This window comes from Dunckerocampus dactyliophorus, chromosome 2, assembly GCF_027744805.1.
Source record: "Dunckerocampus dactyliophorus isolate RoL2022-P2 chromosome 2, RoL_Ddac_1.1, whole genome shotgun sequence".
Taxonomy (NCBI): domain Eukaryota; kingdom Metazoa; phylum Chordata; class Actinopteri; order Syngnathiformes; family Syngnathidae; genus Dunckerocampus; species Dunckerocampus dactyliophorus.
The window spans coordinates 5,812,422-5,838,848 of NC_072820.1; the positions used below are offsets into that span (position 1 = coordinate 5,812,422).

Below are 26,427 nucleotides of genomic sequence, written 5' to 3' on the forward strand. Positions count from 1 at the left end.
TTTGGTTGCTTGGTTAACGTATCCCTACAATTAAACAAACCCCTGTTAAATAAATCTCATTTTCACAACCTCAGCACTCGCCTCACAGCAACACGGAAAATCACTCTACACTCGTACAAACTTGGGAGTGGAAACTGCGTCAGTCTGCGGCAGACTGAGCCTTCCCAGATCCCTTCGAATGATTATTCATTTTAAACAAGTGTCTGTTCAGCTTTAAATCAAAAGGGCGTACGAGAAAAGACATTTTTAGGCGGTTTAACAGCCTCACTATGAGCATGAATTAGTCGTGTTGCTTATTTTCAGTGAAAACTCGCCTTACATCCTGTCTGTTGATGACAGAAACTGGGAGCCAACGAGTCACTGGCAAAACAGCATGAAGCTGTTAAGACCAGAAATCCCTTCTGGTGGTGGAATTGGTAGAAAATGATCAACGGTGAATGACCCCTCCACGTGAGGATTGGTTGTCTACCACTCTTTTCCAAACGTAGCTTTTTGAAGGCACATAATTGTCAATATCACCGTGGGGAAGCTGAGTGTGGTGGAGAGGATTACTACAGGACTTTTACACACAGCTCTTATAAAGACACCGTACACATTTTTCTAGAAATTCAATTCCCTATTACATTCCAGGTGGTTTAGATCGTCTATCGTCCCTATGTCGCTTGTCCTCATAAGGATCGCGGGCGAGCTGGAGCCTGCACCCCAGACTGGTCACCAGTCAAACCCAGGGCACATATAGACAAACAACCATTCACCAAACAACATTATAGCGATTAAATGTGTTTTATTTATTACGTACGCTGTACAGCTAAGACAGTAACATATTAAAAGCACAAAATGAATACAGACCCACAATCCACCAGTACGAGCTTGGAGTTTGTTTTTCAGAGAGAAGATTATTTTGTCGCAGATCGTCGTTGATGGCAGAGTGCTAGCATGAATTAACTTGAGGATGTGCACCAACAAATTTGCACATTAGCACTCAGTAATGTCATCAAAACTTACCTTTTGCATTCCCGCATGGTATCAGCATTTGACACCAAATAAGAGATGACAAATGTGAAAAATGCAGTATAGTAGTAATGGGAGAAAGTTAGCGCACGCACAGTGGGGCATTCAAGGACCGTGGAAGAAAGTGGGAAGGTTCGCCGTTCCCAACAAACAACATATGTAACCCACCTTCTTCACACTGCCCGCGCTGGGGCTCGAATGCAGGACTTTGGGAATGGAAGCGCAGAGCGCTGACCGCTCGGCCAAAAGCCCCGTCTGCCGACCGAGCGTTCAGCGCAGCTCTTAAGGCCGAGGGAGTGAAGTTTTACCAACACTTGCACGTTAATCATTGTACCTGAAAGCTTCCCCGCCCACGGACCGGTACCGAGCCGCGGCCCGGTGGTTGGGGACCCCTGCTTTAAAATACTACAAACCATTGCATTTCCTCAATTTTTTTTAAGAATTGCAAATATTTTTCATGAATATCTAAGGCTCTGTCCACACAAATACGGAATTTTTTAAAAAGCAGATTTTTTTAATGCGTTTTGGCCTCTCATACACATGCGAACGGAGGGTTTTGTCTTTCAAAACGGAGCTTTTGGAACACTCCGACTATTGGTGTGGACAACGAAGACGGAGCTTTCGCTTGTTGCTGACAGATGACGTAACAATTATGTGCCGTAATTTCCACATTAGATAACTGTAATTTCATGTGTGCAATGGCAAACATAACATTGCTGCTTTTTAAGCAGCCTGAAATGACTTCCTGTGTGTATAAGAGTAAGCATACTCCTACTTTGGCTTTACATTATTAGCACCGTTATTGGCTTCGGAGGACGCTATTGCTGTTGTTTTTCTCTCTAAAACAGCGATTTGGAAGAAGACCCGATCGGACCTCTAGCTGGTGGGACAACTTTCTCAAGCATGTCGTTATTTCGGAAGAATCGTGTGGGAATGTTCGCATGGCAAGAAGACTGTGATTGCGTTTGACTGAGCTGCTTCCCCTGCACATTGAAAGCTTCCCTGTTACGTATGCTTGTCTTGTGATGCATAACTACTGCCGTGGAGGCAATTAAACAAAAAAAACCCTCACCATACAATTTATACACTTTTCTCAGACAGGCAATAACATTTTCTCACATTTCTCTCTCAAAAAAGTCCTGTTGCAGTCCTCCTCCTTCGAACCCAAGATTAATTTACAAGCTAGCAAGCAAGCAAGCTAGCGATTGATTGACAATGGTCTACAGCCAATCAGGACGCAGAAAGCAATGGGCGGTGCAGACAGAGGAGAGAGGGAACCACAATAAAGGGCCAGGCTCGGCTTGTAACAGCATTCATAGCTGTAATAAATAAAAAGAAGCACTACAAAAATTCCACAAAAGTGAATCCGCGAAAGGTGAACCGCGATAGAGCGAGGGAACACTGTACTGAAAAGTAATGCTACTTCACCAGCAGTCCACGTGGATATTCGCTATCTTTGTTGTTGTGGGTCTATGGAAATGACATCATCGACGCTTCTGATGAAATTGCCTTAACAGCCTGTGAATGAAGTGTGGAAATGTGCGTTTTTTGTGTGCACATGGCCTAAAACACAACTTCTTAGTCTTTTTCCACATTCTTGTATCATTTCCGACCAGAAGATACCCATTCAACAAAAACAGAATTACCTTATTTCAACATTTATCCAGCTAATAAGTTTGTATTTCATTGCAGATGCACGCAATGCGAGAAATGAGTGACGCATTCGATGTTGACTGGAAAATCACACACAAATGTACTAAATGATTGTGGTTATGAGTCACATATGAACTGTTGACTTGCTCATCTCCAGTTATCCTCCAAAATGTGCAACCACTCTAAATGAAATGTGACTGTGAAGTCTGTCTTCTCTCAGCCCGTTCCTGCAAAAAGAAAGAACACACAACCGAGCATGTTTAACACAAGTCTGTATTTCAATCAAGTCAAGTACAGAATGTTCCACAATGTCAGTCTGACAACTTTCTTGCCATGAAGACAATCTGTTTTCTCCGCTGGTTTAAATACAAGCGTACGTCTGCACGATTCCCACCCACCTGATAAGCCTGGAACGGAATGTGCACGCCACCTCAACAAAGAATAAAACACATTAACTGTAATGGTGCCTTAGTTAACGGCATAATGGCACAAGTGAGGAGGAACTCTCTTGATCCTCACTAAACACAAACGTGACTCATTTATACGATACGCATTGTTGCCTGATTCCTGTAAAGCGATGGGCGTGAGGAGCGTTGTGGTCACAAACAGCAAAACAGAGCAATAAGGTCTATTTTCAGCATCAGGACCAGAGGCTGCTGGCCTTTCGTGTTTTCTGTGGACACGTTGGTATATTCCAAAACACACCCCGCAGTTCCTCTTCTTTACTTTCATATCAGTGATTACAGAGTGCACTGGCCCGTGACTTGGTCGATGGAAGATATTTCCAAGAAAACATACAGTTCAAGCAGTTGTGTGTGGAAAGAATGTAAATGTCTGTGTATTTAAAAGGGAGCTAGGGGGAATAACTTGGAAATCTGGACCGCTTCCATCCCAATAGCCCCCCCACCCGCCTGCTCCCCCTTCTCCATCCTGTCTGGCTTTATGAAATGTGTTTCTCGTTGTTGGTCTCAGTGCCTATAACTCTTAAAACTCTGCAAAACAACAAACAGTTCCATGCTACTCAGGGAGTTTGACGGACAAAAACAAGCAACTATATGTAAGCGCACACTCAAGAATGACTGCTATACATCCGTTCCCCAAGGACACCGGGCCCTTTTCACTGTTAGGATAAGTTAATTGTACATATAAATTATATTTTTCCAGCTCATAGTTAAACATAAAGGTCATTTTAAGTGTGAAGCAAAAAGGAAAGGCCTTATTTCAGAGGAGGTGAGACAAAATAAAGCTATTTTCCAGTTTCCAGGAACTATTGCTGAGGTTAAATACCATATATGAGCGTTTCCTTCAGATGTTTATATTTGCGGTGAGGTAGGAAGAGCTGCATTAAAGTCTTAATCCTGACAGCTCCTATAAGTGTGTAGCCAGAATTAGGAAAACATTAAACTTGTCGCATTTGGCATGTTGCAATAATTCAACTGCACCTGCAGTTCTTCGTTTTCCTTTACCGATACACATGTACTCCTGATCAAAATTTTAAGACCAGTTGAAAAGTTGTACTGTAAGAATTTACATTTTGCACTGTTGGATCTTAAAGGGTCCCTGACCTGATTTATCAACTTTGCTTTAAATATGTTATATATAGTTTGTAATTATGTTCTACATTGTTCGTTTTTTTGAAAGGCAACGGTAAATTGGCAAAAATTACATTTACAGTTCTTGGCGCCACCCGTCACAGCTAAGCATCATTCCCGCAAGTGGCGGCAGCGGCGTAAAAGCTCTCAGCTAAAGCACAGTAAACAAAGCTTCTCGAGGTAGCGCGTAGACTTTGTTAGGTGTGTTTTTTATCAAAACAGTAGTCATGCCCAAATGTTGTGTTGCCGCTGGATGCTTACAGTATCCGAGTGATACTTTAAGTTTGTTTTCTTTTCCAAAAGAAGAAGGTTTAAGACAAAAATTGACAAAGCAAGCGCAGAAAACAAGAGGCAGATGGATCCCCACCTCAGGTTCTTTTTTTTTTTTTGCAGTGTTCATTTCCCTGATGACTGCTTCGAAGGAACACTTTTACAAGAAGCATTTGGCTTGAAAGTACGGTATAAACACATTTTGAAAAAGAACGCTATTCCGCCAGCGGAATAGTACCGGCCTGTACACGTAAAAAAAAAAAAAAAGAGACAAGAACAACCACTACGTAACAGTTGCCACAGAACAGGATAAATCATGTCTTGTTTACATATTGTATTCTCAACACTATTTTATCATCGCAACAAGGTTGCAAAAGCATTATGCATGTTATGTAAACATCTTTTCACAGCAATATGTTGACGGTGGGGGGCGGCGACGGCAGCGGCTGCCACTGCGACGACACATGAAATAAATCAGGCTATAAAGACCCTTTTATGCTCATTAATAAGCTGATTTAAAACAATAATTAAAGGATAAGCCACTCCAGAGTTTTAATTTACACTTACCATTCTGTGTTTCGAAGGCGACCATCTCCATGTCTAAAGGCTTAAATCCATGTTTGGCAAGTTCTCTATTTCATCTCCAAATGTTTCTCCCTTCTTTTCTCCTCAAAAACTATTGACAAAAAAACAAACAAAAAAAAAACTATTGACACATCGCTCAAATCTTCACTATAATGACTGTAAACATCCTCTGTCATCTACACCGCTATGTTTATGTTTGTGTAGCTGAGAGGTGTTACTCCGCTGATGTCACTTCTGGAAATGATGCTTTGCTGCGACGAGTTCATCATGGCTGCCGCCATGAAATAGAAATATAATTTCAGCAAATTTATAATTTGCTTTCAAAAAAATGAACAATGTCGAACAAATTAACACAATAAATCATGTCAGTGACCCTTCAAGGAGGTTCTAAGTAGAGCTTCAAAATGCAAAAAGAATGGGAGTGAGGCAAAAACATTTTTGAGTAAGCAGTTTATTGCAAACAAGCATTAAAGTGAAAAGGGCTGTTCATCAGCTGATGAAAAGTCTAAGACCATAGCTAAAAAAAACCCTGGAACCCCCCCATAAAATGTTCGAAAAAGGAGTCGGTAATGAGTAGCTGTACCATTCTTATTAATCACCTCAAAATTGCTTTGGGCATGCTTGATGCCAGTGTTTCCAGGAGGCTAGTGGGGATGTTGCTCCAGGTGGTGAAGATGGCTTCACAGAAGGCATCCACTGTCTGGAACTGATGTCCCTTTTTGTAAACTTCCCTTGCCATCCATCCCGAAATGTTCTCAATCGGATTTAGATCTGGGCAACACCAGGATGGTCCAAAAAAGTGAGCTTGTTCCTCTGGAAGAAGTCCTTTGTCAAGCAGGCATTGTGAACTGCAGCGTTGTCCTGTTGAAGGAGGCAGTCATCACCACACAGACCACCTTTCAATGTCCCATGTTTGGTGCTCTCTGCAAATTCCAAACGGGCAATTTTGTGGCTTTGAAGGAGACGAGGCCTTTGAATGAAAACCCTTCTGTCGCACATGCCGTCTGATGGTTACTGGACTGCACTTGGCATCAGTAACAACCTTCATTTGGGCCGAGGATCGTCCCGTGTCTTGATGGATAGCCAATCAGATCCTCCGGAGAAATTGCCTTGACTTTCTAGTCCCATAACCTTACGATTTTTTAAAGAAGTTTCAAATGACTGTCTTACTGCGTCCAACCTCAGCAGCAATGGCGCGCTGTAAGAGGCCTTGCTTATGCAGCTCAACAATCCAACCAAGACAGGAAGCTTCTTTGCCTTTGCCATCAAGAGATCATGACAGTGAGAATACCGGACAGAAATAAAATAAGTCCACATTTATGTCAAGATTTTGTCTTTTAAAGGCTGTGGTCTTAAACTTTTGATCAGCTGATGAACAGCCTATTTCACTTTTATGCTTGTTTGCAATAAACTGCCTACTCAAAACATTTTTTGTCTCTTATCCATTTCTTCTTTTTGCATTTTGAAGCTCGACTTAGAACAGGGGTCTCAAACTCAATTTCACCGGGGGCCAGTGGAGGTAGAGTCTGGGTGAGGTTGGGCCGCATCAAGTGTTGGGAGTAGGGCTGGGAATCTCAGGGTACCTCACGATACGTTACAATTCACAATACATCCATGTCATAACACCACTGTTAGTTCAGTGTTGGTGTTTACTTGCCCCTGTAAGTAACATTGAGCTTGCCCGGATGTTGTGGGCTGCAGTTACACAACTCTTTGACGTCCAGTCACGGGCCGCAAGATACGATTTGGTGGGCCGCAAATGGCCCACAAGTTTCTGACCCCTGACTTAGAACCTCCTTAGACCAAAGTGTAAATTCTTGCACTTTTTCAACTGGTCTTAACATTTTGATCAGGAGTGTATATATTACTGGTGAAAGGAACGGTAGGTCTTATAAATATGACCCCAATCCCCCTATTTATGTAACTATAGTGATACGCATGTACATATGAACAGAGCAGTCCAGTCTGTAAAAGGAGGGATTTCACCCTCCTATCAATGTTGATATTTGACATCACACTTCCTTAGAAATGAGGTTCAAGTCCACACTGCGTCGACCAGCACAGTCCAGTGTCTCATGCGTCGATGGGCCGAATCATCAGGCGGACCGACTTCATGGAATAGAAGCCTCCGCCATAGTCAGCCCAGAAGATCCCGTCCTGGAATTTGTTTCTGTAGACGCCTCCGCTGTACCACACGCCGTTCAGATTGGCTTGGCCACAAGCGTTGTACCACCAGCCTCCTTTGTGGAAATGGGCACAGTTACCTGCAAATAAGGAGAATACAAACGCCTGTCAGTGTGTCATTCACTCGTCTCCTCTTCTTCAGACGTATGGTTACTATTTCCTATTTGAGCACTGCAAAAATCTAACCTCATCTGTATGTATTGGAATGACCAAAAAGGCAGCTAAAATGGAAGGAAATAACAGTATCACTTCTTGAGTATTACAACGTTCAGCAAGCCAACTAAAATGAAAGCTTGTAAAAATCAAAATTTATGCTGCATTCCGTAAAACATAGAAGTCAGGAATTTCCGACCCTGATTAGGAAAAGTGCTTTGGAGCGCCTCTTAATGTCTTGCTTAAATTAACGGTGGCACTAAAAGACTGTAAAAGATTATACAGGTACATGAATACATTATCACAGTCGTCAGCCGTGTTTTTAAGTTACGTATACAGTACAAGAACACTTTGAGGTCAGACCTGGTACGTGCCAAGTGGGACAGTTCCAGCTTCCCAGCAGTCTTGAATCCAGCATTAAACTCAGCCTTAGATGTTAAACATCACGCTGGTGCTGAGAGAGAGTGCTGAGAGTCAAGCAGTGATCTATGCTTGTGTTGTGGTTTTTCTTTCACTTCTTTGCAACGCATACTCCAAGAGTACGAGCAAACAGGAATGAGTGGTAAGTGGAACTCCCATAGCAACTGACATTCACAAGTTTTACAGTGGTTAACTTCTTTTAACGCTTGTGTGACAAGTGAGAATGTTATAAAGGTGAGGTGCATGAAGCGTATCTGCGATGCAAATCATCACTTACATATTACCAATTCCTGGTTTATCATTAACTGTCCTAATTTCAACAGCGGTGAACTTATTTTTGGACTTGTATGGCAGTTAACAATGGTAAAATGTTATCTAATACATTGCCAGTACTTTGACACTTTATTGCTTACAGCCACTAGGGGGCATATTTGATTGATGTGTGGGGATTTTTAGATTATGCTGTGATGCATTCAGGGCCATCTCTGGCTAATTTGGGGTCCTAAACAGAATTTACTTTGGTTTTTAATAAGTTTAATTAATTAGTGAGTTAATTAATTACATCAATAAATTTACACCAGGGGTGTCCAATGTGCGCCCCGGGGGCATTTCGTGGCCCGCGGCACATTTTAAAAATATAATTTAACAAGAAAATGTGGAAAAAAAACAACAAAACACAGCAAAAATAAAAATCTGCAGTAATTTTACAAGACTAAAGTAAAAATATTGAGAGAAAAAGTTGTACGGGAAAAAGTCATAATTTTATAATAATTATAATAATGCATTTTATTTGTAATTTCATGTCAAAAAACGTTGGGGACCACTGCTTTACACCACTAGGGACAAGTGAGTGGGTGAATTCTGCCATTCTACCAAGCCAATACATTGAAACATAAACAATACAAACGACAAGACAGCTTCATGTCTACCTGAGAAGGCGTCCTTGTCTCGATCCAGGGTAGTGAACTGTTTGCCGTTGTGGCTGCTGAGGGAGTCGCCAGCGTTGCCCCGATAGGTGCCCAACCTCAGGCGGTAGCCCTCGCTCTCAGGCTCTAGGTGGAAGCTGCTGTACTGAGCATACACCTTCTTCCCCATCCAGTCCTCCAGCTCCACCTGCAGCTTGTAGTCGCCCTGACGTCCCAGCTTGTAGATGCCTTCCAGACCGAGCCAATACTCTCCGTCGATGTTCCCAAAGCCGCTCTGGAGGAAGATTAAAAGGAAGGTTGCACAAAGATTATAGAAAATTATGCATATTGCTTTTATAAAGATGTTTGTTCTGGTTCTAGTTTAGACAAATGAGAATTGGGACAACAAATAACAATAACGCAACAAATATATGTAACATATGTAATGGATGCCAGCTGTGCAAAAGTATGTTAAAACCTGCTCACTGACACCTTATGAGTTGCGCTGGACATCGAGTTGACAATCCGGGGTTTTAACTCGATGGCTAGCGCTCACAAATCTCATTCTACGGGCCCTGGTGGAACGCGGGGTACTTCTCCGGGAGCCTATATGTATTTTTTTGTAAAAATAAAGATGTACCCCTGAATACTGATCCTAGTCTGCCACTTCCATATCTTGTCACGGCTCTATTACTCGCATTTCTCCACCAACCTTTTGGTCTTTCAGTGATGATTGTCCTATATCTGCACTATCTATCAATAGTGTATATCTGACACAAGATGGCCTAATAGTTTAGATCAAAGTCACTCCCTATTTTGAACCAATCTTCAAACTGTCATTGCTTGTTTGTTTTTCTTTACAGCAGGGGTGTCCAAACTTTTTCCACTGAGGGCCACAAAAAAAATAAAAGGACCATATATATGCTAAGAAGTTATGTATAAATAGTTCAAGAAAAAACTGCATCTCAGCTTTGTGATATAAGTGGAAAAAGTGTATTATTAGTATGAACTTCGGCCTTATTTCCCATTTTTGCAGTTGTTTTTTTTATGTTACAAATACTTAAATATTTATATTATATTTACAGAAGCTTTGTAAATTTTCTTTTCGTAATATTATGAAATTATTCCCATAATATGTGGACTTCACTCACATAATATTATAACTTTTCCCCACCCTAATATTCTGCTTTAATATTAATATTCTATCCTAGTATTTCTTTAATATTTCAACTTTAAGCTACTGAAATAACATTATTTTTCTGCATGATATTATGAGTTTATCCTCGTAACATAGCAAATTAATTTCTCCTTAGAATGCAAGCATTTTCTCTTAATATTTTGACTTTATTCTCCTAAAATGAAAGCTGTTTTTTTCCATTTCATTTCATTTCATTTCATTTTTTTAAAATTCAAACTCTTTCAACTTTTACATTTTCTTCTCGTAATTATGACTTTGTTGCCATAATATTTGGACTTTATCGTTGTTACATTATAACTTTTTCCACTACCTAATTTTCCCAAATTTACAACTTTATTCGTTGTTTTGTTTGTTTCTCATAATATCACAACTTTAAATAATGTACTTTTTTCTTTAATATTTCATATTTCTACTACTAAAATTACATACTTTTTCCTCATATAATTACAATGTTATTCTTATAAAATTACGACTTTTTCTTGGGAGATTACAATTTTTTTGACTTGACACTGACTTTATTCTTGTAAAATTACTGCTGTTTTTTCCATGTTTGCTGCTGTGGTTCTTGTTGTTTATTTTTTTTTTGGTTTTCTTGTTAAATTATATTTTTAGAATGTGCCGCAGGCCGATAAACAAAAAAAACAGCTGCACTTTGGACTCTGACTTTGTTTGTTTGTTTGTGACACTTTTCGTGTTATGTTTGAAAACATTTGTGCAAAATATTTGAACAATTAACGCTGGAAAATATGCATCAGTCCTCGTAAACCCCGTCCGGTCAAATCCCGCGGACGTTGTCAATGACAAATGGGAACACTGGCTTGTGACTAACCATGAACAATCTGTGCGTCTGGCCGTGTGCCTCCAGAACACTTTACTCAGTAGCGATGCTTGAGGTTTGCAGCAACTGTGGATTAGTGAAGTAAGCCAACCTATGATGAATGACTGAGAGTTTCATTCCGGGGCCTCTCCTCTTGGGCTGTGTGTGCGCGCTTGTGGTGGCTTTGTGGGAGAGCACGGAGGCAAATCAATGTCAAAGGGAGCAATTCAGCTCCCATTTAGACATTCTCATGCTGAATGGAACACAGGATGGCTAACCGAGTTTACCAGCGGCGTCAAACTCCACCTATTCCTCACAGACTTTGATGAGAGAGCTTGTATGTAGTGGTACGCACTAAGCCAAGCAGCCATACATCCAGGGAGGCACGGCAGCAGTAGCGGTTTTGGAAAGAAACCCCTACAGATTGAGCTGTGGAACATAGCTTTGCAGTGGGCCATCTAAGGTTTCCTAATGGGAATCTCAAACTAAAAAAGCACACTGCTGACACGGCACTATATTTTACAATGAAAACACAAGGACTATGACCTATAGGAAACAGTCCCCCCACAAGGTTCCTGTGGGTCCTACAAGGAAGCACTGTTATCTCTGGATGAAGTATTCTGAGGCTGGGGAAGCCCGAGTGTTGCTGCAATCACCTTGTAATTTTCCCAGTTCCTGAAGAAGTTGACAGAGCCGTCTTTCCTGATCTGGATTACAGTCCAGCCTCCGTTGTCTATGTCCTGCTCACACCAGACCTGCAGGGACCTCTCTGCCTCGTCGGGTTTGATCAGGTACATGCCACTGGCGATGTGGCCTGCCTCTTGAGCCTCCAGACAGTCTCTGAAGGGACCTTTAGGGCAAGAAAAAGGGGATATGATGTCAGGAGGATAAGGGGAAAATAATAAACAAAACAATCAAACTACATAATGCAATACAATGACATAGTACATTTTACCAAAGAGATGCCGATGTAGATGTAGGTGGAGATAGATTTTAAGGTACAAATAGCATTTGTACCATATCCCGCCTCTTCCTGCACGCACTAGTTATATTTGTTGTCAGCTAATGATAGCAATTTAGCTACTAAATGATAGGCTATCACAGTGATTCTAAACCGGTGGGTCACGACCCATAAGCTGGTTGTGGACCCGTTTTCAGTGGGTGGCAGGATACTGGGCAAAAATACTGTGAAAACAATCTTGAACCTTTATTCTGAAGGGGATTTCTTGTCTATGAATATTCCTTTAGGTAGTGACAACGCTCTGTAGTGCTTTTTTAAACCGGCTGTCATGGAAGAAGACGTTTGGTTGTAGTCTATTACCATTACGAGCTTGAATGTGTCACTCCTGTCTCTTGTTGAGCCTTAGAAAATGTTTGCCTTTAAGTATTTTAAGGTTATTATTTAGGCTGTCAAATGATGAAAATATTTAATCAGATTAATCACGGTTTTTGAAATAATTAGTCAGGATTAATCACCATTTCTTGCTCTGTCTGAAATATGCCCATTTTTACTGTACTTTATTGAAAGAAAGATCAAATGTATTAAAGGCTCCAAATGAAGTGAAAATTTAAATCAAGCTAAAAGATAGCACACGTGTCTGAAAATCAATTTGCCTCACACTTGTTTCTTTAAAAGCAGCAGAACACTTCAATCACACTTTAACCATGTTGCTCAGGGTTAAAGACACCCCGTCATTTAAGTGGAATTCACATGTTTTGAGTGTATTTTCTGGGGTTTCCGAGCATACTTAAATGTAGCAAAATTGTACTTCCGCATTAAGATTTACAACGTGAGTGATAAGAATATCCACTCACAGTTTTTCATTGTATTTCTGTTTGTTTAGACCACACATACACATAATGTCATTGTGATTTTCGGAGTGTCTGCGAACGCATCTCATGGTGGTCTGGTGACAATGAGGAAGTGTCGTTCTGACGACAAAGGGACTAAAGACGGCTTTGTGAGACGCAAAGCTGGTGTTGGAACCGCAACCCAGACGCCCTTATATGGGCATATCCAGCACCCCGCTTTGCTTTGCAAAACATACAAAAGATGCAACTACTATCTATAAATGTACATTAAATTTGCTAACACAAGTAGCTAGCTAAAACACAAGGATACATAGCTAACAGCTACATCACGCCATCAACACATTCAAATAATAATTCAGGAACATTTGAGATCGATATCTTAGTACTTTATACACATTAGATACTCACAAAGACGGACGTTTCCCAAGGCTCAAACGTTTTAGAGCTAACACAGCTTGTTTATGAGCTTTTTCAAACTTACTTTCTGCCGTTGCTTGCTTGTACTTCACAGAGAGAGGAAAAACGTCAAAGATTGTCTACTAGCGAGAAGAGCACTCACTCCTGCTGTTACTGAAACGGTTGTTTTTGAATAAGATGTCTCACTTTTTAACCAGAGCTTTTGAACCATTCTTACTTGCATTTTAAACATATTTATTTACCAGCTATGAACCCGATTACACATTTTAATTCAACTAAGAAATCACATGAAACCACTGTCTTTGACCCAAAGACATGACAGGGCCAATACGAAGCTGGACTATCCAAACTGTTGCCAAAGTCCGACGCCTTTCCAACGTTACTTTGTCATGTTGAAGAGTCAGAAAAGCAAGCTGTAATTAACAATTTATCAGTGTCCTGTGTTTATTTTGTGTAAGTAATCAGACAAAAGGGGTTCGGCAGCTGTGCGGGAGCGCTTGGGAGTGTGACCAATCACAGCGGAGGCGTAACCAAAGGAGGGCCCCGGGTGGAGTAAATTACACAGATCGTTTGGGCGGGAGGCAGGAAACACTGCAGGAAGAGGTGCATAGTCTGGAAGATCTAGAATGCTTTCTGTGCGGGTTATCATGCGTAGCTGCTCTATAGGAGTCCAGAACTCAAAACAAAACAGGAAATTAGGGTATTATGTTATTTTTTTTTAATGTATTTTATTTAAAAACTCTTGACATTCCAATTGCAATGTTAAATACGCTAGAGAAATTAAAGTTGATTGCTTTTAATGCCGTGTACTTGCATTATTATGCTACATATTACCGTTACATTCATGAAAAAATGCCCTCAAAATAATATTGACAATAATATCATTTATCGGCAATAATTTGCAGGACAATTATCCTCCCGCAAAATTTGTTATCGTGACAAGCCTACACTAGACCATCCTTGAAGGCATCATGGCATGTTCCCTTCCAGCAGAACTCCATCTATCTCTTTGTGTGTTATACATATTACCCTCACTTGTGTAGTATAACAAACTGAAACACTATACTAATCTGTTGGAGAAACATAAGCAAGCTTTAGAAGAAGTCAAGTGGGCTTAAGCCGTCTAACCTATAATTAGGCGGGGTGGAATATGTGTATCTACTTACTGTAGTGGTTACTGCTGCTTTCATATATTGTTGCGGATTTTCCTTTAATTCAATATCAAAATTAGAGATGACATAGGATATTTCAGAAAAAGGTCCTCCAATGCTCGTTCCAACTATTGAAGTTTTTGCTTTACGGGCCACTTTTTATGACTGTTGACGCAAAACACTGCCATCAGTTGACATCCCGTAGATGGCGAAGTAGGAAAAATCTCACTCCCACAAGCTGATGGAGTAATAGAAACCACATTTATCAAGGTTTGTGCTGCCAAATGTCTGAGAAAAGCACAGGAAAGAGGGGCTAATTAGGTCAGGTTTTAATTAATTAGCAGCCCTCGTTCCTGTTTAAAGTCTTGTATATGTCTGCTTTTCATCAGGCTATTTCCTTAAACCTTGGGATTTTTATTTACAATCACGTGTGCTGCAGTCAACAGGAAAGTAACCCCGACCCAGCTAATGATATAATAGCAACATAAAGGTACTGCCTATTGACTTTATGAAGTATTAATCACTGGATTTGGTAACCCTGAGGCGTGTTGTGGTTTGCACCGATCGTGCCAGTCTGGGTTTGGTCCATGTCTGCAATGCAATGGAACAGTCTGGTAACGGATCATTTCCATATACAGCTGCGCTGAAACCTTACACACTTTATTATTCTTGGGTGAGGGTGAGCTAAATGGGCGAGGAATTTCTGTTGATGAGCAAAATCGGGCTTTTGGGTTTTTTTTTTTTCTTTGCTTTGCTTTAAGTCCCTGGCCTCAGTTCAGACATTACAGCATTTTTATTTCCATACTGGTGTTTGCTCTTTCTGTTGAGCAAGGAGTCGAGCTGCAGCTGAATTTGCAGATTTTAACCTTTGAAAACGGGGCCATGGGACCACCTGCAGCTGCACTCTAAGTGAGTGCGTATAATGTTGTTATGGTTGACCTGCAAAGTGGTGAATGCGCTGCAAATGAATGAATAAATCCATAGAAATGTACAGATCATGTATTTGCATGTATATAGTGGTCACTTTAACACATCATTATACTTTAACGGGCAGTGGAACCACCAAATCTGAACGCCTCAAAAGTGGTCCAAGTAGGAAGTTTCCTTAAAAGATTCTCACAAAAGTCAAATTTAATTGAACTCCATTCGTGTGTGTTTTTGCATTGTCACCACAGAAGTGTAGCAGTGAAGGTAAAGTAGAAAGGTGTGATGATGACCTTAAAGCAGGCGTGCAGGAGCGCTTTCCCCCGCAACCCGCACCCGGATAAGCGGAAGATAACGGATGGATGGATGGACAGTGTTCCCTCGCTACGCCGCGGTTCATCTTTGGTGGACTCGTTGCTTCACAGAATTTTTTTTTGTGTTTTTTTTTTTTACGGCGTATGAACGTGCATCGTTTTCTGCAAAGAAGCATGGACACAGGAGTGAAATACGCGTGGGTCACTTAATAATTGTGTCCGAGCTCGTAGGTTGATCATAAAAATTCAAACGAAGGTTTGAACTTTTTTGAGAGCGTTTAAACAAGAGAGAAATGTGAGAAATTAAGAATTTATTGCCTGTCTGAGAAAAGTGTATAAAGTGTATGGTGAGGGGTTTTACAGCCTTAAAACATATATAATAATTGTAAACAAATAAAGTTGGCTATTTTACGGATTCCGCTTATTTTGGGAACACTATAACGTCGTAATATTATGAGGAAAAAACGCCATTTTAGGAGCATAAAGTTGAAATATTAATGAAAAAAGTTGTAATATTATAACCAACAACAGAACAAAACGACAAATAATTTTTGGGAAATTAGGCAGAAAAAAGTTCTAATCTTTTGAGAATAACTATTATGACTAAACTACTAAACTACTAACAAAAATATTATGGCAATAAAGTCATAATTCCCAAAAAAAAGATGAAATTTTGGAAAATTAAAAAAAAAAAATTCAGACATGGAAAAAACAGCTGTAATTTTAGTCCAAGTAATTTAAGTCAAAGTATTAAGAGAAAAAAGTTGTATTCTAACAAGATAAAATGTCTGAATATTATGAGAATAAATGTGGAAAAATAATGCAATTTTAGTAGCGCAGATGTGAAATATTTAAAATAAAGTTTTTTTAAAAAGTTGTAATATTATGAGAAATAGACAAAACAAAATAAAGTTGTAATATTTGGAATATTAAGTTGGGGAAAAAATTATTATGTGAATAAAATCAAAATATTTTGGGCATAAACACATAATATTCCAAACAGAAAATTTATGAAGATTGTATAAGAAGAAAGTTTAAATATTTGGAAAAAAAACCCCTACAGAAATGAAAAAAACTGCCAATTAAGTCAAAACATTATGGGAATAAAGTTGCAATTTTACAAGAATAAGCTTGTAATATTATGAGGGAAAATAATGTAATTTTAGTAGCATAGAGTTGAAATATTTTTTAAAAAATCTCTATTTTTTTTTTAAAAGTTGTAATATTATGAGAAACAAGCAAAACAAATAAAGTTGTAATTTTGGGAATATAAATTGGGAATGTAAATTTTGGAACATTAAATTGGGGAAAAAGTTATGGCAATAAAGTCACAATTTTGTGAGAACAAACTTATAATATTATGAGGAAATAGAGTTTAAATATTATGGGAATAAAGCCATAATATTACAAGAAGAAAGTTGACATATTTGGAAAAAAAAAAACAAAAAACAAAAAACAACAACAGCAAAAAAAAGTGGAAAAAAAGTGCAAAGAGCGAAGTACATACTAATAATAGGCTTTTAAACTTATATCACAAAACTGAGATGCAGTTTTTCTTGAAATAACTTTTTAGCGTATCTTTACAAAATATCAAAGTGGCTCTTGCATTCTTTCATTTTTCACCATGTGGCCCACGCTGGAGAAATCAGACAGCGATAAACATTACTCTGTCTTGAGCAATATTCACTTTTTCAGCCAGATTATTTTTGTTGTAGGTCACCCAGCTGACTTTGAGAGGTGGGGTACACCCTGGACTCTCACCAATCAATAACACACTTACATTCACACCTAGGGACAATTTAGAGTCCAATGAACCTCATCCAAATCTGAAAGCACGGGGAGAAGATGCAAATTCCACACAGAGAGGTGCTTTCAAACCCAGGACCACCTGGTTCTGCGGCAGACGTGCTAACCACATTTCCGCTGCGCTACCCAATCACGATGAAATAAACATGAATTACATAATACATAAATGCCAAGGAAATACGACTATATCAAACTTGAGTAACTACAGCAATACATAGTGTGTCAGGTGAGTTTTACTTTGTTTTGGTTTAATTTAGTTTTACAATTAACTCATCTTTATACTTGTATAAAAAGTTAAAATGTTACTGAAAACAATCATTCGTTGTTTTTGTCTTTGGTTTTTGTGAGTCAATGGCATGAGTGATTTGGCTTCGTTTTTACGCCGGTTGCCCTTCCCGTCGCAACTGGGGCCTGCGAACGACGAACCCGTGCTGTCTGCATGCAAAGCAGCAGCGTGCACCACTACACCACCAGGGCAAAATACATTTTTTTAATTCAAGTTTTTAAAACACTAATGGAACAAATTAATTGACTTTACGTTACTTCCTAATAAAGTGATTCTATTTCACCCTCCAATTTTGACATACTGTAATATCAACCTGTAATATTAATTTTTTATCTGTACAAACCACTGTTTGAGTTGCTGGCACCAGCGTTGCTTGACGCAGGAATAAAGACACTAAGAAACCTGCCAACCTTCAAGAAATTTTATGAGTATAAACCCTCGACTCCCCACATTATTTCAGACATGTTGTTCTTTGGTAAGGTGACCAAATGTCCTGTTTTCCCCGGACACATCATTTTTTCACGTCTTGTTCTTGCTGTCCTGTTTTTTTTTTAAGGAAGTGATGAAAATAAATTGTTTTCATTGTGACAAAATCCCTGAGAGGCTGCTTTGCGGGACAAAATGGGACCAAATGCCACGACTGCTTCAAGGATGCGGGAAGTGCTTCCTGCGTACTGTTGCGTACTATTATCACTTAAGTGTAAATAAGTCATTGCTAGGCCGAGTGTGGTTTTTGGTCATCAAAATATGGTCGCCCAAAGTGCAGCCTGTTGGGCCATTTGCGGTCCGCGGCTGTATTTTTTGTTGGCCCGTGGTACCTTCTAAAAATATTATTTAACAAGAAAGCTAAAAAAACAACAGCAACAGCAAAAATGGACAAATCAGCGGTAATTTTACAAGAATAAAGTGAAAATATAAAGAGAAAAAAGTTGTACACCAATGTGAAAGAGAAAGTTGAATTATTAAAAAATATGTTTAGAAAAAAAAGTAGTAGTATTATGAAAAACAAACAAAACAATGAATAAAATTGTAATTTTTGGAAGAACAGGTTGCAGAAAATGAGAATACAGTGAAAATATTATGGGAATAAAGAAATAAAGAATAAGAAACCTTATAATAAGAAGGTTGAAATAGTTGAAAAATAAAAAAAACAGCACAAATGGGAAAAAAACATAAATAAAATAAAACTAAAATAAAGTCAAAATATTAAGAGAAATATTACGAGAATAAAGTTGTAATATTATGAGGAAAAAGAATATCATTTTAGTAGCATAGAGCTAACTGCTTTGCATGGTATAACTGCTGTTGTACTATGCACATGACAATAAAACTCTCTTGAATCTTGAAATATTATAAAACGATATGTTTTTTATGTTGTAATATTATGACAAACAAAAAAATAAAAAAATGTTTACTTTTTGGAAAATTAACTTGGGGAAAAATTATAATATAATATAGAAAGTTGAAGTATTAATAAAACAGAAAAAAACAGCAAAAATGGGGGGAAAAAGAGCAAAGAACAAAGTTCATAGTAATAATAGGCTTTTTCACCGATATCACAAAACTGGGATGCAGTTTTTCTTGAAATGTATAAAACCTCTGAGCATATCTACATGTGTTGCTTTACAAAATCTAAAAGTGGCCCTTGCATCCCTTCATTTTTCACTGCGTGGCCCTTGCTAGAAAAAGTTTGGATGGGAAAATAGTTTTGAAATTAGAACAGCTTGGCAGTCAGCCAGCGTCATGGAGCAGATCAGGTTGGCTTTGGCGTTTCCACGGTAATAAAGGTAATAGCTTATCACTGGATTGGAATCATAAAATGCGCAGCATTTGCACCCTTGTCTTAAACAACTAACGTGCGTATTTTACACTTTTGACCTTGGAGTCGCTAATTGGGTGTGTAAAGCAATTATCATGATCATTTATGGATACTAACTCACCTTCAGCACTAAAGTTTGTCTGAGGAGGTTTCTGGACCTCCAGTGTGCCACTTGTTGGTGACGGTCCAGAGCGAGAGCCCCTTTCACGGACAAATCCTCCACTGTTATCCCCCCGGATCTCATTGGTGAATCGCGGCACATTAACAGGAATATTTTCGGGCACTACCTGCACCATGGGAGGACCCAGTGGTGGCGGCTCTTGTCTGCGATCGTACATCTTCATACAACTTTCTTCCAGAGCTCCTATGACCACTGACTGGTTGTTGACTATTGCTGAGAGGGCGGCGTATTTGGCCTCCAGTTCCTTGTAGCGGGAGGACAGGCGCAGTGACTCAGCGGTGGCATTAAGGATGCGTGTCTCCAATTGAGCCAGCTCCAGTGAGTTGTCCCTCTTCCTGATGATTTCGTGCAGCAGCTGCATGTAGAGCTGGGTCACCCTGGAATTCATGTTCCTGCTCTCTTTCCTCAGCAGCTTCATCTCATTCACCAGGTTGCCGTCCACATCCACAACCAGCTTCAGCGTCTCCATCTCCCGCCGTTGCTTGGACAGAAGGTCACGCACCGCAGCCACGTCAAGGCGCGTCACTCTGTCTTTGTCAGGGACGGGACCTCGGGCCGCGCAGATGGGGCCCGTGATCTTCTGCTCAGGAACCAGGAAGGTGTAAGAGCACCTCTTGTTTTCTCCACTTGCCTCTGGAGCTCTTCGAGTCCGGGAGAGGATGGGGTTCTTGGTGAAGGCTTCACTGTTGCTCCAGAGGGACAGACCAAAGAGAGTAAACAAGCTCCACATTCCGGGTCCCATGGCTTCTCTCTTGCTTTATCACCACAAACAAAGACTTCTGTGAAAAGGAGGAGAAATACAGAACATTTTTCTTAGACACTTTGTTGACTTATTGTGAAGAAATTCCAGCCATAGCAGAATATACAGTGGTGTGAATTTCACGATTTCTTATTTTTTGCATGTTTGTCACACTTAAATGTTTCAGATCGTAAAACAAATTTAATTATTAGTCAATGACAACACAACTGAACACAAAAGGAAGTTTTTAAATGAAAATTTTTATTATTAAAGGAGAAAAAAAATCCAGACCTACATGGCCCTGTATGAAACAGTAATTGCCCCCTCTGTTAAAACATAACTTAACTGGTGAAAACATGGAACAGTGGTGAACCTTCTCAGGAGTGGCCGGCCAACCAAAATTACCCCAAGAGCGCAGCGACTAGTCATCCAAGAGGTCACAAAAGACCCAACAGCAACATCCAAAGAACTGCAGGCCTCACTTGCCTCAGTTAAGGTCAGTGTTCATGACTCCACTATAAGAAAGTCACAGGGCAAAAACGGCCTGCATGGCAGAGTTCCAAGACCAAAACCACTGCTGAACAAAAAGAACATTAAGGCTCATCTCAATTTTACCAGAAAACATCTTGATGATCCCCAAGACCTTTGGGAAAATACTCTGTGGTCTGACAAGACAAAAGTTTAACTTTTTGGAGGGTGTGTGTCCCATTACATCTGGCATGAAAGTAACGCCGCATTTCAGAAAAAGAACAACATACCAACAGTAAAATATGGTGGTGGTAGTGTGACTTGCTGTGGTAAATGAAACCATGAATTCTGCTCTCTACCAAAAAATCCTGAAGGAGAATGTTCGGTCATCTGCTGGTGACCTCAAACTGAAACCAACTTGGGTTCTGCAGCAGGACAATGATCCAAAACACACCAGCAAGTCCACCTCAGAATGGCTGAAAAAACCCCCAAAATGAAGACTTTGGAGTGGTCTAGTCAAAGTCCTGACCTGAATCCTATTGAGATGCTGTGGCATGACCTTAAAAAGGTGCTTCATGTTGGAAAACCCTCCAATGTGGCTGAATTACAACAATTCTGCAAAGATGAGTGGGCCAAAATTCCTCCACAGCGCTTTAAGAGACTCATTGCAAGTTATCACAAACACTTGATTGCAGTTGTTGCTGCTAAGGGTGGCCCAACCAGCTATTAGGTTTAGGGGGCAATCACTTTTTCACACAGGGCCATGTAGGTTTGGATATTCTTTCTCCCTTAACAATAACGTTTCATTCAAGTTTCATTTAAAAACTGCATTTTGTGTTCAGTTGTGTGTTGCCATTGAGTAATATTTAAATGTGTTTGAACTGAAACATTTAAGTGTGACAAACATGCAAAAACGTAAAGAAATCAGGAAGAGTGCAAACACTTTTCCACACCACTGTATGTTTAATATACGTGTGTCACTTGGACTCAAGGCCACTGTTCGCTATTTACAATATTCTCATAAATATTCAAGCACTTTCATTTTCATAAAATGCCTCAGATTTTCCTAAACCAACTGGCCGCCTTCCAAAGGCTACTAACTGATGACTACAAATCAAATTATTAACAAAAAACGTGCAGACGGACTGAAAGGCTGCATTGTATTGCAAAGGCTTTGCTTTGGCCTGTTATAGCAACAGTTTGGGGAAAACCTCTGTTCCAGCTTCACTGTGCCCCAATGCACAAACTAAAGTCCATGAAGGCATGCTTGGATGAGTTTGATGTACAGGAATGGTTCCAAAACTCAGACATTTGACCTGAAGTCCTGTACCCCCTGCTCCTGCAAACTTAAAAAAACCCATAAATTCAATTATTTTAAGGGAATCTTTAAATTACAGGCTCATAGCTCAGAAAATGCAGTAATTAGCCACAGCAGCATGTAAGAAGACCAGCACACAATACAGTGGAACCTTGGTTAGCGGAATTCATCCATTCCAGAAATTCCAACTGTAATCCAATCAAATTTTCCCATAAGGATTAATATAAATCCAATTAATCTGTTCCAGAAAACCAAAAATGTTAACACAAAACAAGTTTTCATATTTTTAATTATAGTTTTACATGCACAAAAAAAAATTCAAAATGCATATGAATGGCGAATGAAAAGGATAAATGAACATTTAAGGTTACTTTTACTGTCATTGAAGACGTGATTGTTGCCAAAGACACGATGTGGCAGCAACATCAACACGGGCGCGACCTTGGTGATTTGCTATGAGTTGTCTCTTGAATTCAGGAGTGTTTCTTACCTCGAGCTTCCGCTCTTCTACCCACAATGGAGCCAAAGAAAGTCGCAATTACCAGAATTTTGATGAAGAAGGTGAGAAACACTATTGAATTCAAGAAATAACTCATGGCAAAACACAAAGGAGGAGTCCGTGTTGAGCTTGCTGCCACATGGTGACTTTGCCACATGGTGACTTTCACTGAATACAATCACGTATTCAGTGAAAGTAAAAGCAACCTTAAATGTTCATTTATGCTTTTCATTAGTCATTTATAGGCATTCAGAATTGTTTTAGGCATGTAAAATTACAATTGTAAAACTATAAAAACATGTTTTGTGTTAACATCTTTAAAGTTTGTGGCATAACTGCGTTAGTTAGCAAAGAACTACAGTCAACTGCTGATGACATCATAGACGGGCAACGGAGCTGACTTCCGGTTCCTGTTTCCATGTATTAGCCAGCTTCTAACAAGGATATTTTGTGAAAAAATTACATTAAGAATACAGTTGGACTCACTCTGTGTATTAACAACACGACAAGATTGTACGCTAAGCCATATTGTACACTAACCGAAAAATGTACACAAACTGAGGCATACATTTTTGACGTGAACCTCTGTCTCTCTGTCTCCTTTCAGGCGCTGCTGACATGATTAGGCGTTCAGACACAATTGGAGTCATGCTGTTTTTTATTTTTATTCACATATATCCTACGGGAACCTCGGATGTAGAACAGGGGTGTCCAAACTTTTTCCACTGAGGGCCGCATACTGAAAAATCATTATATTTTACATTTTTCATTCTCATTTCTCCATTTTTGTGTTTTTATAATTTGCAAATATTTCAACTTCCTTCGTGGAGTTTTTTTTCGTGTAATGTTATCACTTTATTCCCATAATATTTTGTCTTTATTTTCACAATATTCTAACTTTTTCACAAGCTAATTTTAACAGTTCAGATAATAAAAACAAATGTTTTTGCTTGATTCTTGTTATATTACAACTTAAAAAAAAACATATTCAGCTTTAACTTTGTGCTTCTAAAATTCTAAACATGTTTTTTCATAATACAGTATTAGGACTTTTTTGTAAGATTATACAATTATGCTGTTTTATTTTGTTTTATTTTTATTTTATTTCATTTTATTTTATTTTATTTCATTTTTAAAATGTTAACGTTTATTTATTTTGTTTTATTATTATTATTATTATTTTTAAGAATGTGCTGAAGCAAATAAAAAATGCCATAGACTAGCAAATTATTGCTCTTTTATCCAACATTTCTGCTATTTTATTAATTTTTCTTGTTTTATTTATTTATTTATTTTCTTTTTTTTAGAATGTGCTGAGAGCCAATAAAAAAAACGCCCCAGGCCGCAGTTTGGACACCCCTGATGTAGAAGAACTCAAGAGCTCTGACCTAGATAAACAAATCCCACACTTCTTCCCAGAAGAGGGGCAGCTGTTTTTGCGTCAGATGTGTATTTTTCAATCATCTTGTGGTCACTTAGTTCAATTTCCTACCAGGCACTCTACCGGAAGACTGCACTGTAGTGAAGATGTGAAGGATATATTCTCCTTAATCCCAAGCGACCACAATCACCGCATAGTGATAAGAGCATCTCTTGACGTGCTACAAAAGAACAACTTCCACATGGGAACCGCGCTTAACTGCAAGGTCAGTCTAAAAGTGAAAAGACTTCACTTCTGCCCTTGGAAACATGGACCGTCTGGTTGACTTGTGGTGGAGTAAGAGCCATGCCACCCACCCACCATCAACCAGTTATATTTCCAGTGTATTCACTTGTGGGTTGTCTTTAATTATAGCCCCTGCCACATCTGTATCAGGTGTCTGGGTGTGTACAAGAGCTGGGATGTGCTTTTCATATATCTGTAGATCTGTAGCCTACCTGCACTGGTTTAGCATGCTGATGGAAAATGAAAATTAAATCCTGGGCAGAAAACAGTCTCTTGTGGACGCAATAAATTTATTGAGCTTCTCTGACTACTTTAAAAGTGTGTTATCCCTTCTTGGCTGGAAAAAAATGAGAATTTGTGTGAGAAATGGAGGATATTGATGGGTTTCAGACGCAGCAGGAGGAGGAGCTGTTGCCGATTTATGAGTGCTATTTTATTCAGTCGACTTTTGGCAGGAGAGCACGTGTTGGGTTCTTATTGGTCTTGACAGGATATCAAATGGAGAAGCTGTGGGTGACGTTCAAGTATTTGAAAAGTAAAAGATGCTTGCCTCCATCTTCAATAAGCAGGCTTGGCTCTGTAAGTAGGCCTAATGGGCCGCCAGCTTTGAGCTGATTTTGGCACAGCGGGAGCCACATCCATCCAGAAGGTCGTCTTGCGACTCTGGCCAAAGCGATAAAATGGATGCACTGAAGACACGCTGTACGACCTACTTCTCAGTGGAGCGCATTAAGTCCAACAAGTGGTTATCACAAATGCCAAAAAAGGCAAAATAAATGAGCCCAAGACACAGACAGGAGGTTCTGATGGATAATTCCTGTGGTCTTCTCTGATGAGTCGGTGCCACAGTTAATGGGAAAGATCCCAAAGAATTACCGAAGCTGAAACCGCTGCTCAAGCAGAATAATACTCTTTTGTCGACATCACTGGAAAAATATGCTCCCCTTCGTGTCAAGTTTTTGTGTGTGGTTTAAATCACAATAAGCGAGGGAACGCGTCTCCCTCTGGCTGTTATATATGCTACACAATCTGCTGCTTGTTGTATGGCATTACAAGCCATCTGAAGGGAAAGGAAAAGACACTTTCAGGAAAATGGGCCATGTGTCAGAGCTCAGAAACGCCTTGGCACCGTCAGTCAGTTCATTTCACCCACAGGGTATTTTTTTCCCGTCTTTCTCTAATCACCGCTCGTCTCCCTCGATTGCTCGGCCTCCGCAATTGGCCCGTTTGCTCGTCTCCGAGCTCCTAATATGAATCTCACAAGCAGGCCTAACAGGAGTGACAGTGTTTACACAGAGGCTCCTCGGTGCAGGCCTGTGGATCTCATCGGCACTTCTTACCTACATGGCCCCCTGGCTGTCAATCAGTGTTGCACAGTCTTCGTCGAGCCAGCAGCAGCTGACGTGTCTTTGTTGACCTACTGAAAGTCACTTTTCAACACCTTTCTCTCCTCAGCCCACTCTTTGCAAATAAATATGCCAATAGAGGATACTAGAGGATATTGTAGGCCAACTGACTCCATTGATGACCTTACATCAATTCCAGAAAACATACAGTATATGCATGATATTGATATTACTTTTGAGGGAATCCTGTTTTTCCCATTAAACTGTCTTGAAGTTACATGACTGTGCCAATTAGCCCACTTTTTTTTTTTTTTGGAACAGACGGAACTAATCAGAGAGTCTGTTCGGGTCCTGAGGGATGACATATGAGCTTTGTGCATACTGATCAGGAGGTCCATAATCAGACAATTATAAAAATGGTTCCGTACAGCACAGCACAAAAATCTGCACTTTGGCTTTTATTACATGACGGTAGAGACCCACTTTTCATGGGGGTTGTGTACCAGTACCACCAGCGAATGGCAAAAGTCCGTGAGTAACTGATACGTTGGTAAAAACGTCTATTTTTGACACACGTCTCGTTTTCCCTCCCCCTCCTTGAAACCCTTCTCCGAGCTTGATGTTGACAGATATAAACTTATTAGATTAGAGTCAGCTCCAGAACTCTCTCTCCTCTCCTTTCAATATGCCCCACACACTTATTAAACACATTTTAAAGTATGACATGTATCGTTACTCACGCCTAGTCAATGATAATGTAAGATGATCCATGAACAGATGGAATCGGCGTCACGGTGTAGAAGTTATAAATAAGTTTCACTTTTGCGTCTTGCAGCAGGGGTCTCAAACTCCATTTACCCAGGGGTCACTGGAGCTCCAGTCTGGGTCAAATA

At 39.7% G+C, this 26,427-nt stretch overlaps 1 protein-coding gene across 2 annotated transcripts in view; it reads right to left on the reverse strand.

Moving 5' to 3' along the window:
• Positions 1–2,919: 2,919 nt before the first annotated feature.
• angptl1b (angiopoietin-like 1b) overlaps positions 2,920–26,427 on the reverse strand; it is a 33,924-nt gene continuing 10,416 nt past the window's right edge. The window contains exons 1-5 of one of the 2 annotated variants that reach the window (XM_054759920.1): positions 26,275–26,416; positions 19,439–20,277; positions 11,445–11,638; positions 8,798–9,068; positions 2,920–7,375 (exon numbers count right to left, since the gene is read on the reverse strand). In XM_054759920.1, coding sequence (XP_054615895.1) covers positions 7,185–7,375; positions 8,798–9,068; positions 11,445–11,638; positions 19,439–20,240 — 1,458 coding nt within the window. In that variant the 5' untranslated portion in view covers positions 20,241–20,277; positions 26,275–26,416 and the 3' untranslated portion in view covers positions 2,920–7,184. Of the gene's footprint in view, positions 7,376–8,797; positions 9,069–11,444; positions 11,639–19,438; positions 20,278–26,274; positions 26,417–26,427 lie in introns of those variants that run through there. The other variant, XM_054759912.1, reaches the window with a different exon arrangement.